The following is a 13,915-nucleotide window of genomic DNA, read 5'->3' as shown; positions in this document are numbered from 1 at the left end:
ATGGTTTGACTTGATAAATGTGTATACTTAAATTAATATAAAAGTAAAGTTTCCCATTTTTCTTTGCAGACAATATTTATCCTCAGTGCCCTTGATGGGTTTTAGGCTGGAAAGAAGTAATCCCTAGCATCTTTTATTAACAAGCTTTCTCCAGATCGAGGGAATCTTAGGAGTTAAAAATTTGTTTAAAGTCAAATTAAAATCTGTGTTTTGTAACCAAACAAAGAGATTTTGAAAACTTTTACAAGCAAATATTCGATTTTTTCAGTTATAGTTTTAAAAGTGTTCATTTTGATTGCAATTCAGGAAATATTTATTTCAATGCTGTGTATTTTGTTCTCACATTAGTGGCACAAATATGACTTTATACATTATGGGCTCTTTATATCCCTAATTTCTCTGGACAAAATGTAATGCAACTTATTTGTGCAGAAATGTCTGTTTTTTTAATTAGTTAAGTTTATATTTCTACCATATAGATTATATCATAGATATCATAGATTCACAATTACAATAGTATTATATTAGCATTTTTAAAACCGCACTGAAACTTAAATTGCAATTTTTTCCCTAAAGTGTGGACTGCTCAAATCTTTATTAAAAAATTAAAAGAAAAACTATAAAATATAGGATGGAAACTCAATTAGGCGGCACAACTTAACATTAATGTAACCACATTTTAGTAGTCTTTAACATAAAAAAGAGAGAAATAATCCCTCTTTTATTAGAATGTCGTTTCAGATGATGGTATTGTGTTTTTAACCACTCATTTCATCAAGGGTAAATTTCTGAGTTATACCACACCCTCGCCAGCAGAGGGCGCTGTGACGCACCATCGCTCCGACTGCCGGCTGCTTTCACATCCGGGCGGCTCTCTTGCTCCTCCGCAGTCGCATCCCGCCTCCCTTCCCTGCACTCTCGGCTGGGGAGGTCTGCGCCTGCCGACGAAAGTCCTGAATTCCGGGCCGTCTGCTCCGTCGTCAGGCACCGGGGCCCCCGCGGCGCTACTCCCCCACATGAAGCGGGCTACGCCGATGTTGGTGCACGGAGCTGCGCGCTCCCGCTCGGTGCGACATCCCCGCGCTGAAGTAGCTTCTTTGGCTAACGTTAGCTAACAGCATCGATCGCCGTGCCTCTCCAACCTCATCTGCCTCTGGACAACCCCCCCGCTACCGATCCGTCACATCCACGGCTGATTGACGGCGGGGAGACCCACACAGACGCTCGTCCTCCGGACACGCAGTGGGAGTTCCTCCCAGACTCCCCTCTTTTTTCTACCTCATCCTCCCGATGCGCCCCTCTCCTGCTCCTCGGGTGTAAAATCCGCATCACTCCCGGCTCCTTCCTCCACGTCCCCTGCTCCCCTTCTGAAGCCAGCTGGCTGGCGAGTTCAGCTTCACTCCCACTCGCGCACTCCGTCCTCCTTCTCCTCCTCCTCCTCATCACGCCGCACAGCTCCCCTCCTCTTGCCGGCTCATCATCCACACCACATCAGGTCTCCCGGACGCCCACCTCCAGGCTCCAGGGGTGTCGCCATGCCGGGTCCAGTGGCCGGTAGCAAGTCCCGAGTGTACGCCGACGTCAACACGCTGAAGAGCCGGGAGTACTGGGATTACGAGGCCCACGTTCCCAACTGGAAGTGAGGATGTGACTTAATCTGAGCGGATGATTGATGCGTGGAGGAGGCAGGTGGAGATGGTTCTTCCTCATGACGGACGGGCCAATAGAGCCTGCCGCCTCGCTCCACGCCCACTCCCGCAACATCTGCTTTAATTACACGCGGAGGCCCGAGATATTTTTTAACTTTTTAACCACGTGACGTGTTTTGGTCTGTTCCCATAGCAACCAGGAAGACTACCAGCTGGTGAGGAAGCTGGGCCGAGGGAAGTACAGCGAGGTGTTTGAGGCCATCAACATCACCAACAACGAGAAGGTGGTGGTCAAGATCCTGAAGGTCAGCAGCTGCGTCCTCCTGTTGGTGTGCAAACAAAACAACAATTTATCATCCACAAAAATCTGAATTTTGTTTATTATTTATGGGAAATTGATTAGACTGGGGTCACTTCTCTGGATCTTCATGTGCTTCAATTCAATCATCCAGAATCTGAAGTTTCCGACAAATGTTTTCAAATTTTTGGTGCCCAACATCTGGGCGAAGTGGGGATTTTCCGAGGTGCTGAAGGAACAGTGAACGCATCATGATCTTAAGGAACCTTTGATGCTGCATCAAGTCACTGAGGGGATGGGTTGATGCTGCTGTACAAATTATTTTAAGAAGTATTAAATCAATTATCAACAGCAGATTAAGGTCTTTATTTGAAATATAGTCCCTAATTTGAAAACATTCTAATGAAGTAACAAACATAATTTCTTTCTTTTTTAATCTAAGTGTTTTTACCCGTTATGCTTTGTTGATTCTGATTTTCTGTCCTACGCAAACTATAAATGATGGTGATTAAATTCAAAATGTTTTTATTGTCACTCATCCAGTAATAATTTAAGCATATAAAACCATTCAAACAGATTATGTGGAATAGTAAGAATCCTGGTTTGATCAGTGAATTGTTGATCTTTGTGAATCAAATCCGTAACGGTTGACAACCCTGTGACCAATCAGAGGAATTCCTTTAAATTCATCAGCAATTATGCATATATTAAAATGACTGCGTTTTATCAGAATATTGATTATTGACATGAGTTAGATTAGTGCTTCAGAGGTTGTTATGTCCCTATTCTCTGTTCTCTTTTAGAGAGTTCATCTACTTTGTTTTGTTTTCAGTGAAATATTTTCTTCTTCTTTTTAAATCATTGGATCTCCTTTTTCCTGCACCTTAAATCTCTCTTCTGCCATATTGGATCTTCTGTGGCGATGTGCAGAGTTTTCTCTAAGACACACAAAAAGAATACAGTATAATCAGAAATATTTGTGTATCAAGGTTTTTAAGTTAACATTGCTACATTTCAAGGTTATTTTTCTTCATTATTGATATCATTTGAACAATATCTTTGAGTCTTTAAAGTCCAGATCTCCATTCATGAGAGAATCAGCAGAATCTTTTTTTTATATATATATATTATAACTGTTAAGTTTTGGGCTCTAATCTCATAAAAAAAACATTCATGCAAATAAACAGTTTCCAGGGGAAAATGTTAGAACCACACCTAAAAAAAAAACAGCAGCTGCAGCCCCTCTAGACTCTGACATTATATTTATAAAACCTTCAGGTTCAGGGTTGAGCTCTCCAAGCCACCAAACTTGGAAAAATTGTTTTTTTTCTGAAGGTTTGAGACGTTTGTGAAGAGAAGCTGCTGATGACGCGGGGATCCTTCTGTCTGCTCATTAATGGTTTAACCTGGGGGATTGCTCCGCCTCTAAACCAGCTGTGGCCGTGCAGATTTGTTTATTTAAAGGAGTTGCTGCTGTCTGACTCTCAGTGGTACATGTTCTACTCTGAAACGTTCCTCTGTACCCCGTGCTGCGCCTGCAGAGTTTACAGCAAAAGCAGCGATGCAGTGTGGTGTCACGGCTGATGGATGAAGAGCCGCCCCCACCGCCGCCTGGGGTTTGATTGAAACGTCGACCTCAGGCGTGCTGGAGAGCAGCAGCAGCGGCGACGAGGAGCAGAATCAGCAGATTTCAAAGCAGAAACTCTTCAGCAACACTTCTTTCTCTCTGAGTCTGATTCTAAAATATATATATATATATTTTCCTTTTTAGCCGGTGAAAAAGAAGAAGATTAAACGAGAAATCAAGATTCTGGAAAACCTGCGAGGGGGGACCAACATAATCCGGCTGGTGGACACAGTCAAAGACCCCGTGGTAGGCCTTCTGATGTATCACACTTTTTCTTTTTTACTGAATATGAAGGAAAATTTGGGGAATTTTAGGTAAAGATGCTCAACTTTTACTCAAAGCAGCTTCTCAATATGAAGATCAGAGGATTTCTCACAGCGAAACATCAGTTGGGTTGTTTTTGTAACTATAAATTGAATTGTTTTCATCCTCCTGCTGCCTTTCTGCAATCATCCCTCATTACTGCACATTATGACTGCTTACATAACGGCGGGAATGATTCACTTCCATTCCAGGAGGTGCTGTGTGGTTTAGCGAGCAGTTATTCATGCCTTTTCATGCTTATTGTTTATTCCATAACAAACTTAGAGGAGCACACTTTGTTTGACAGAAGAAAGTATTCAAAGAACCAACTCTGCATCGAAAAAAGAACAAATGGAGATGTGCTTGTGTGTGTCTGGCGTTTGCACATGAAGTTTTTGTAGATTTCCTTTTGATGTTTTGTTGTCTCCTTTTGTTTTTGTGTCCTTTGAATTGTGTGTTTTCTTTTCAAGTTGTCCTAAAAGTGTGAGGTGTTTTTTTTCTGTGTGTGTGTGTGTGTTTGCCTCCCAGGGAGTGTGTGTATAGTGTAGTTGTGTTTGGGTATTTGTATGTTGTGTGTTTTGTGTTCCCAAAGACTCATAGGTAGATATTTTTCTTCTCTTCAGTCCAGAACTCCAGCACTGGTCTTTGAATGCATCAACAACACAGACTTCAAGGTAAAGTCCTCCTCCTCATCCTCCTCATCCTCACGGTCTTCAGCTGCGTCCTTAAGCCCAGATCTGTTTCCTGTGCAGGAACTGTACCAGAAGCTGACAGACTATGACATCCGTTTCTACATGTACGAGCTGCTGAAGGTGAGACCTCAGAACTGTGGGCTTCCGGTTCCGCTCCGGCCCGACGTGATCCGTCTGTCATAATGATGTTTCAGGCTCTGGATTACTGTCACAGCATGGGAATCATGCACAGAGACGTCAAACCTCACAACGTCATGATCGACCATCAGTTAAGAAAGGTACTCCATGTTTGCTAACTGTCAGCGTCATGCTGGAGGTTCTTATATTTGACTGAAAACAAACATCTGTTTGGATCGACTGCGCAGCCAAAAAACAGAGAGGATGCAGTCAGGACTGCAGCTGCACTCCCATGCCTGTGATGCCTGCAGCCGGTTCTGAATAATGCTCCATCGTCTGCGGCTAAATTAGCTTTCAGCTCAGCACATAAAGTCAACATACATTTCTACAGAAATCTTGTTGCTTTAAAGATGTTTTTACTTTTACAATCGTAGCTTAAAGAAACTCACGTGAAATACTTGCATGCAGTTCTCATAGGGCAAGTTAGATTCAAGATTTAGGTTCAGACTAGGGAGAAAGTGTTCCCTCTCCAGATGTTTCTTACTGTCAGAAAATCCCGTCTCACTCTTTGTTCAGATTTAAAATCCATTCAAATTCACTGGCATTTATGTAAATAAACTCTTTGTTTCTCAATCCCGTCACATGACCTTGGTTTTTAAACTGGAAGGTCATATTTTCTTTCAAGAAGTGCAAGAAGTTGTATTTTTCTGGTTTTAAGAGCCACTCTGACAAAACAGTGTTTGTTTTTTAAACATGTTCTTGTGGCCTTTGCAATGATGGAGGACATTTGTAAAGAAAATTAAGCCTAAATTTGCATTTTTGAGTATTTATTTATACAAATTGTTGTGAATCAGGTGCAGACAAACAAATGCAGTTTCAAAAAGAGCCTATTCGGGACGTAGAAAATGCAGACACTCCCTGCTCCGAAATCTCAGCTACAGGGAGGGAAGGGGTGGTGGGGTCGCTCCTGCCAACAACTCAGGGGAAAATATCCAATGAACTCTTGTTCCTCTGTAGAAACTATGTCATTTTTTTACATTTTGGCCAAAAACAGCACAATCATGATTAAGAGCACTGGGAACACTTTTACAAAAGATAAAAAGATGGTCGGAGTGGGACTTTAAGGACTTTAAGAACTTTCTTAGTTTATTTAATCTGCTTTTAGATGTTTTCTTCAATCTTTCTTTGACTCTTCACTCCTAAAATTATTCTGTGATTTTACGGTTTATTCACCAGGAGAAACTATTTGTTTTATGTGAAGAAAATAGTTTTGAAAGACTTCAAAATTCTCAAAGTTGTGATAAACGTCTGCTTCTCATCATAACTCATGACCTTTTCTTTTCTACACACCAATGATCTCTCATATCTGATTCCATGCTTTTGTTAAAGACGTGGATGCTTGTTTTTTTCTTTTTTAAAGTAAATTAGTTTCTGGATTTTCTGCATTTATTCTGAATCAGTCAGTTCTCATTCCGTCCTGTAGGGGGCAGCAGGTGAACACATGACTGAGTGTCAGTGCTGAGGTGACAGACACTGTATGTTCCGCTGTCCGAATGACAGAAACGTGTTTTTGCAGCTGCGCCTCATAGACTGGGGGCTAGCGGAGTTTTACCACCCGTCCCAGGAGTACAACGTCCGAGTGGCCTCGCGCTACTTCAAGGGCCCAGAACTGCTGGTGGATTACCAGGTAACGCCTAAAACTGACAGTCAGCTCATTGCAGCGGAGATGCTTAATGTTAATGATGCGTTTGCTGTACGTGGGATAAAGCTGTTCCACCTCAGATGTTCCAGAGCGTTCAAGAACATCAGGATGCTTTAAAAGGGCAGATGTTGTGGTGTGTTCTCACCTTCTGCTGTACTGCAGATGTACGACTATAGTCTGGACATGTGGAGTTTGGGCTGCATGCTGGCCAGTATGATTTTTCAGAAGGAGCCTTTCTTCCACGGTCAGGACAACTACGACCAGGTATCTGAGAATGCAGCAGCAGTCCAGGTCCTCTGGAGGTTTTCTGTTGAAGCTCATTTTTGTTTTCCAGTTGGTTCGGATCGCCAAAGTTCTGGGCACAGAAGAGCTGTTCGGTTACCTGCGGAAATACCACATCGAGCTGGACCCGCGCTTCAAAGACCTGCTGGGACAGTAAGTCTTCCCTCAGCGTGGCGTGGAACTCCAGCCGCTGCGGCGCCCGCTGGCCTCACGGGTTGTCATTTCCGCAGGCAGAGCCGGAAGCGGTGGGAGCAGTTTGTGCAGACGGAGAACCAGCACTTGGTGAGCCCTGAAGCTCTGGACCTGCTAGACAAACTGCTGCGCTACGACCACCAACAGAGGCTGACGGCCACTGAGGCCATGGAACACCCCTACTTCTGTGAGCAGCACCTTCAGAGGCGCCTTGAGGCCGTTCTTTGGAGAGGAAGCAACACAACTCTGTCTGGTTTGCTCCACAGACCCCGTGGTGAAGGAGCAGTCTCTGTCCAACTCTGACAACAACATGGTTTCCAGCGGCAACAACACAGCGCGGTGAAAGGTACGCGAGGAAGAAACCACCATCTACTTATGAAAAGGGGAAAAACTTAAATGAGTTTAAAACTTTAACAGCAAGCCCAACTTTGAGTGGAAAAAGGACGTCCAAACATCGAGTCCAACAAGAAGCTGCTCTGAAACAAAGCCGTTTGTGCCGCTGACAGCAACAATGTTTTTATACAATTTTAAGTCTGAACGTGACCTGAACAAACCCTAGAGGGAAACGTTTAGACTTTCTATCTGAGGGCTTTTTACTTCATCAAATCAAACTTTATTTATAAAGCACTTTTCAAACAAATGTATCTCAAGGGTGCTCTAGCCAATAAAAACAAGTTGACATCAAAGATTTAAGTAAGAAATCTAAGGTGGAAAAAATGATTTGAAATGGAAATTTTAATTTTGGAAAATTCAAAACAGAAAATTTGAAACAAAAAAAAATTAAATCAAGGTTATATTTGACTTGCAGTCCATTTTTGTTTTTATCTTTTTTGAGTTTCAACTTTTTCAGTCGATTTGCCACCAAGCACTCACGCCAATGTAAAATCCAGCTACAAAGAAAATAGAAATACCCCAAATTTCTCATCTGTGTTTTATTAGATTTTCATATATCTCATTTCTTTTTTTCAAATCAAAACGGTTTAAAAACAACAACTTTGTTTTGTATTGAAAACATGTTAGATTCTCGCAGTAGACCAGCTTTATGGGGTTTTCTCCAACAAAACAGAGTCTTGTTTTTCATTTCTTTGTCTGTTTGGGGATATTTGAAAGAGGCCTGAAAGGCAGAGAAAAGTGATTTTCTTCTCAAAGTTGATGTTTTAATCAGGACAAGCAAGCAGGACGCTTCAAGCAGGACCAGTAAAGCCATTGATAAACCAGACAAACTGAGGTATAAATACTTATTTTGAAATAATCTTTCTATTGATCAATATACAGTATTACATCACCTTGAATAAAAACGGATTTGATTTTAGCAATCAGGTGCTCGGTTCATGTTGGAAAACCTTGCAATGTGTCTGAAATCAAACAATTCTCCATAAAAAAGTGGAACAAAATGAATGAAAAACATTCAAATAATTATTTCCATTTGCAGATACAATGTATATCTGTTGGGGGGGATAAATACTTTTTTGTCTTAGAACAGACATCTCTGGAAACCTTTTTTTCTTTTTTTTTTTACCTGTAAAGACCCATTCCGATCATCTTTTGATCGGTTTCTTTGTCTGCTCCTGGTTCTCAACATTCTGAACAGAGAAATACTCAGAAAAGAAATATGAATCCTAATTTTCTTACATGAGAAAAATGCTGCAAGAACAAGTTAAAACCACAGTAAAGTAAAGCCCTAACTGTTTTTCCTGCTTCTTTCAGAGGAGGGGGAGCTCTCCGTTACCTCAGCTTTGGACCCGGTTCTGACAGAAAGTGACCCGCGAAGGAACTCAGACACACACATCAGTGCAAGCACACAAACACAAGCAGGCGCACACAAACCCCTCCTCCTCGGTGTCCGTCTGTGGTTGGATCGTCCCGGTTTCCTGTCCGACAGCTTGACCAGTGAGCTCAAAGCCCCCCCCCCCCCCCCCCCCCCCCCCCCCCCCCCCCCCCCCCCTTCAAACAATCATCCTTGAGCTGGTCTAATCCACCCTCCACCACAAGATTTTAAAGACCCTCATTCTTTGTATCTTCCTTGTAAATGCATCAGCATGAAGAATGGCCAGGAGTGAACCTGTATGAGACCAGAACCCCCCCTGTCTGAGCCCCCCCTTCCCCTCCTCAACAGATGACAGGCGGCATGGTGGACTCTAGATGGAATGACAATGAAAACTATAATATTAAATACAAATAAATGATTTTTATTTAGCTGAACTTGGGGTTTGTTGCTTCTTCGTGCGACTTCTACCTCGGCGGAGAACAAACGCTGCAACCAAAACCCTCCAGGTGGGGGCAACTAGTTTTTCCACAATGACATGGCTGTCCTTTACAGGTCACGAGCACGGACTTGTCGTGTGAGCGTCCCAAGTATCGCCTTCTTCTTTGTGCAGAAACCGGATCTTAGTGTTCCTGCTCCAAAACTCGACTCCTCGCTCACGTTTAGCTGCACTTCAACACAACCGAACATATTCACCACGTGAATCATTCAGCAGCGCTGCCGTCCGACCAGCGGGGGCCGGCCGCGCTACCAACAGATACCCCTCTCTGCCGCCGCGGCTCGAATGTGGACGGGGCTGTGACCTCTGTGGCCTTTCTCAACAAATGAATTATTCTGCGGTGTCAAACTCCTGGACCGCAAGAATCTTTCCATCTAACAGCTTTTTCCTGTGACTCATTTGCAAAACAGCAAAAGCTTTTTATTTTGATTACAAGGATGTGGCTCAGATTGTTTTCTAAGAGCCTGAAAATCCCACCAAACACATCAGTACTTTATTTTAAATAAAACAGCCACAAGAAAAAGGAAATATTTGATGTTAAAAAGAGTTTAAAGTAGAAAATTAAAAAAGAAACACAGTAAAATCAGGAGACATGGGTGAATGTTTACACAAATATTTCCCTCAAACTAAAAGATGAATGGAATGCAGAGGATTCTTCAGATATAATTATGTATTTACACATGTTTACATTAAGGTTCCTGAATGTAATCTGCTGGATTACATCTTCCTGATGACTTTAAAAGTACTTGAAATAGAAACTTTCGTTAACCCCTTGATGCAGATTTATATGCAAATGTGCATCAAACCACGTTGGCTTCAAACGTAACCTTAATTTAGCATCTCTTGGAAAACAACATAAATGATTTGTTTTTTCATAGCTATAAATACATTCAGGGATCCAGGGTTGAAAAAATAGATTCTTGTATCTTAAAAGTTAGAGCTTTGGTTTTCCTCGACAATGATTCAAATTTGTCAAAACAAAAATGAGTCTAAGTGAACTTTTATTAGTTTGATCAGAAGTTAAACCTTTCCAGAGTCGCAAACATTTTTATCGTTTATGCTTTAATCAGCTCAGTAGTTGAATTATTGGTGTTCCTCAGTGTTCTCTCTGCTGTCTCCTGTCTGGTTAGACTGCAGCAGCACGTCATAACCAAATCCAGAAAAGCCTACCTAAGAAATAAATACTGGTAAAGAAATCTGCGTTTTGGGGAAAAAAACTGAAACTTGATAAATCAAAACATGACAGCACAAGGTAAATTAGAGATGTTTTCATGTTTCATTTTCAACTGTGGTATGTGTAACAAAATGAAAAAGCAAAACAGTTACAGCCCAAAAGTTACTGAAAATCAGGAATTTGAGAACAAAAACTTCAAAAAAATAATAAAATGATACTAGAAACTTGATCTTTGGTCCAGCCATTCCATGTGAGACTTCCCTGGTGAAGGCACAGACTCCTTGACATGTGGCATATTGAAATTCAAGTAAATAGATTTGCTCGGGTGAAAATCACCTGCAGTGCTCTAGGGTTAAAACCTGTACCCCAGCCAAACAAAAGGAACTATCCTAGATAGTGGGTGCTCTGGGTGTAGTAACACATTCAGTCTAGGGGCGGCCGTGGTGCAGAGGGATCGACCTCCGATTAGAAGGTCGCAGGTTGGGTTCCTGCCCTGCTCACCCATGCACTGAAGTGTCCTTGGGTAAGAAAGACACTGAACCCCACATTTCTCCTGGTGGTTATAGGTTGTTGTCAGTGTTCAGTTATTTATTGTTTTTTTTTGGGGGAGTTTTTGTAGCTTTCTTTTCAAAATCCATGTATGAAATGAAATCATCAGAACCACAAGACTTAGTCATTGTTGTTTCATTATGTACATTTTTTAATAGACATATAAAATATGTTCTATGAAAAGCATGTTTACAAATCAATCTATGTTTCAGTTAATATTTTTAACACTTTTAACACTAGTTAGCTTTTAGCTTTACAAAGCTCAAGTAAAAAAAAAAAAAAAAGAGTTCAGATTGTTTTTAGGCTTCAATTATTAAAAGAGGGTTTTATTTTGAAATGTCTTCAAATGTCATTCTCATTTCAACTCAAAGATTGGGTTGAAGGTCTCAGTTTTATTACAGATGTCTTTAGTTAGATTTTGCACATCACTGCAAACAAACAAAAAAACAGAACATTGCTGCCATTGTGCTTCAGCAGTAAAACTACACAAAAACGTCATACAAATACTAAACACAATCACTTAGTTTTTTTTTCTAGTGCATATTTATCAACAGCTAAAACATGATCGACTCAAATGCGTTCATGTGATGGAAACACAGCAAAACGGAGGAAACGTAGAGGCAAAACACAAAAAAGATGCACAAAAAAAGATTTTGTTTTAAGTTGCTGACACATCATCCTCCAATTTCTGACCTAAGGTCAGTCTCTCCTGACATCTTCTGTCACTCTACATAATCTAATCCAACCGACCAACAGTGGGGGCTGCTGATGAACCCCCATCATTGCAAAGTGCTGAGGTGGCCTCCGAATGGAGAGCATCCACTGCAGATTAGGTGGTCCTTCTGTCAGCTGATCCGTTGGATGCTGCGTTTATGTCGGAGACAGCACGGCGGGCATTTCTTCTCCGCCTTGCTCCCGGGGGAGGATGGAGCCGGGGAGGCGGACCCCTGCTTCCTGAATAAACAAAGACACGAGAGGCGGAAGTGAGACCGTTTGTTCTGGCAGGGACCAGAGATGCATGAATTTTTAACGGCAGACTCCTGCGGCCTTCGCTGCTTTGGTTCAGACCAAACCGGATCGGACTGGCTGCTCGTGATGTTATCACTAATTCAACATAAAAGAAACAACTTTTTTTTAACCTGTTGCGCAGTTTTATATTCTGTAACTAAACACAAAAAAACTGAAGACTAAGACATTGACTGAAATATAAATATTGACATTTTATATAATCAAATAATGTAAACATATCATGGTTCTTAAGACATTTATATATAGTATTTATATTTTAACTCATATTGCAAAAGACAGTTTTTTGCCTTTATGTTTAACAAAGACAATGTTTGTTTTTTGTAAGAAAAGATCAAATTTGGACATTTAAATGAATTAAGAAACTGGATTAAATTACAAGGAGAGGCCGGCTCCACACTAACATTTTATTGCTCAGAGCAAAACTCTAAAGAATAGAATGTCTTCTCTCTAATATTATGGGAGATTATAGAAATTAGGCGTGGAATTATTAAAATTATCTTCCTCTCACTACCTTTTAACCCTTGTGCTATCTTAGATGACGCCACCCTAACATTGACGTGTTATCCCTACCATGATAAAGGTGGAGAGGATTTCATGTAATCCATGGAAACCAGTGAGGTTCACAAATCATTGAAGAAAAAAGTTCAGTGCACTGTCCAGTGGGTCTAGATGACCCAACTCCCAATGTTAAAGTGTCTACGATAGCACAAGGGTTACGCAACACATCAAACTATATGACAATTACATTTGTCATTTAGTCATTTTGCAACGTACCATTAAATGCAGGACTCCACTTCATTTAGCTTCACCTTGATTGAAAAAATATTAAAAAGTACTTTTTAATAGCATTGGAAATAAAGTCAGTCATTAAAGGGTTAAGAGCAGTTACACTGTCATCTTATTTCATCATTATTATCTTAATCAATGTATGACTTAATATCGGAAATAGATTTGATATATCTTTTTTATTGTCTTAATCCTTTATTTTTAATGGTTGAAATAAATCAGTCTCATTGCATTGTGTCCATTATTAGCCCTCTTTTAACCCTTGTGCTATCCTAGGCACTTTAACATTGGGAGTTGGGTCATCTAGACCCACTAGACAGTGCTCTGAACCTTTTTTCTTCAATGATTTGTGATCTTCACTGGTGTCCATGGATTACATGAAATCTTTCCACCTTTATCCACCTTTGTCATGGTAGGGAGAACAAGTCAATGCAAGTGTGGGGTCATCTAAGATAGCACAAGGGTTTTTAAATGGGTTTAGTGACTGAATGCCACGCTGGCACGGATGATTAACCCTTGTGCTATCTTAGATGACCCCACCCTTACTTTGACGTGTTCTCCCTACCATGACAAAGGTGGATAAAGGTGGAAAGATTTCATGTAATCCATGGACACCAGTGAAGATCACATATCATTGAAGAAAAAAGGTTCAGCGCACTGTCTAGTGGGTCTAGATGACCCAACTCCCAATGGTAAAGTTCCTAGGATACCACAAGGTTTACCCTGTGCTGTGGTGCAGATCAGAGCAACAACATGTGTAACTTTGGTGATGGAATGTAATGAGTGTTATTACACCCAGAATCTTTTCTTTTTGTATATAATGAGAGATTTTTAAGAGTTGTACCATGTTATTTATTTTTTTTCTTCACCTTGTTTGTTTGTTTTTTTTGCACATTTTCCCTTTCTTTGCACCTGATGTATGACCCCTAGAGCTGTTGTAATAATTGAATTTCCCCACGGCGGGATTCATACATTTAATTGTAGTAAACTACAGCATACATTTAAATTTTAATGGACTCCACGTGAACATATTACAAAAAAAACAAAACGTATGCAAGTAAGTATCCAGTACAGAATTAAAAGATTTTTGTAATAATAATTGTCTGGCTGTCCTAATCCAAGACCACAAGTTGGTCTGTTTATGTCCAGTGGCTGCAGAAAATCCTGATTCCTATAGACAAGTTGCTCACCTGGCGGCAGCAGCAGTTTCCTTCTTCTTGACCTGCTTCATCATCTTCAGCATGCGACAGA

General features: G+C 41.0%; 1 protein-coding gene across 1 annotated transcript; it reads left to right on the top strand.

Moving 5' to 3' along the window:
* Positions 1-839: 839 nt before the first annotated feature.
* Positions 840-9,064, top strand: csnk2a2b (casein kinase 2, alpha prime polypeptide b). Its single transcript, XM_023955950.2, has 12 exons — positions 840-1,639; positions 1,843-1,954; positions 3,719-3,820; positions 4,501-4,551; positions 4,630-4,689; positions 4,764-4,847; positions 6,263-6,373; positions 6,551-6,652; positions 6,723-6,823; positions 6,901-7,049; positions 7,129-7,208; positions 8,570-9,064. Exons 1-11 carry the CDS (start codon positions 1,536-1,538, stop codon positions 7,203-7,205), a joined length of 1,053 nt encoding a protein of 350 aa, XP_023811718.1. The 5' UTR covers positions 840-1,535; the 3' UTR covers positions 7,206-7,208; positions 8,570-9,064.
* The last annotated feature ends 4,851 nt before the right edge of the window (positions 9,065-13,915 follow it).

The sequence above is a fragment of the Oryzias latipes genome, chromosome 6 (assembly GCF_053564925.1).
Source record: "Oryzias latipes strain Hd-rR chromosome 6, Olatipes_Hd-rR_3.1".
NCBI lineage: Eukaryota > Metazoa > Chordata > Actinopteri > Beloniformes > Adrianichthyidae > Oryzias > Oryzias latipes.
Note: the sequence above shows the minus strand (reverse complement) of the source record. Positions and strands in the feature narration are given on the sequence as shown.

Coding starts and splice junctions, on each gene's coding strand:
- csnk2a2b (XM_023955950.2), top strand. CDS start 1,536: ATGCCGGGTCCAGTGGCCGGTAGCAAGTCCCGAGTGTACGCCGACGTC. Junction 6,374..6,550: donor AACTGCTGGTGGATTACCAG/GTAACGCCTAAA, acceptor GCTGTACTGCAG/ATGTACGACTATAGTCTGGA. Junction 6,653..6,722: donor GTCAGGACAACTACGACCAG/GTATCTGAGAAT, acceptor TTTGTTTTCCAG/TTGGTTCGGATCGCCAAAGT.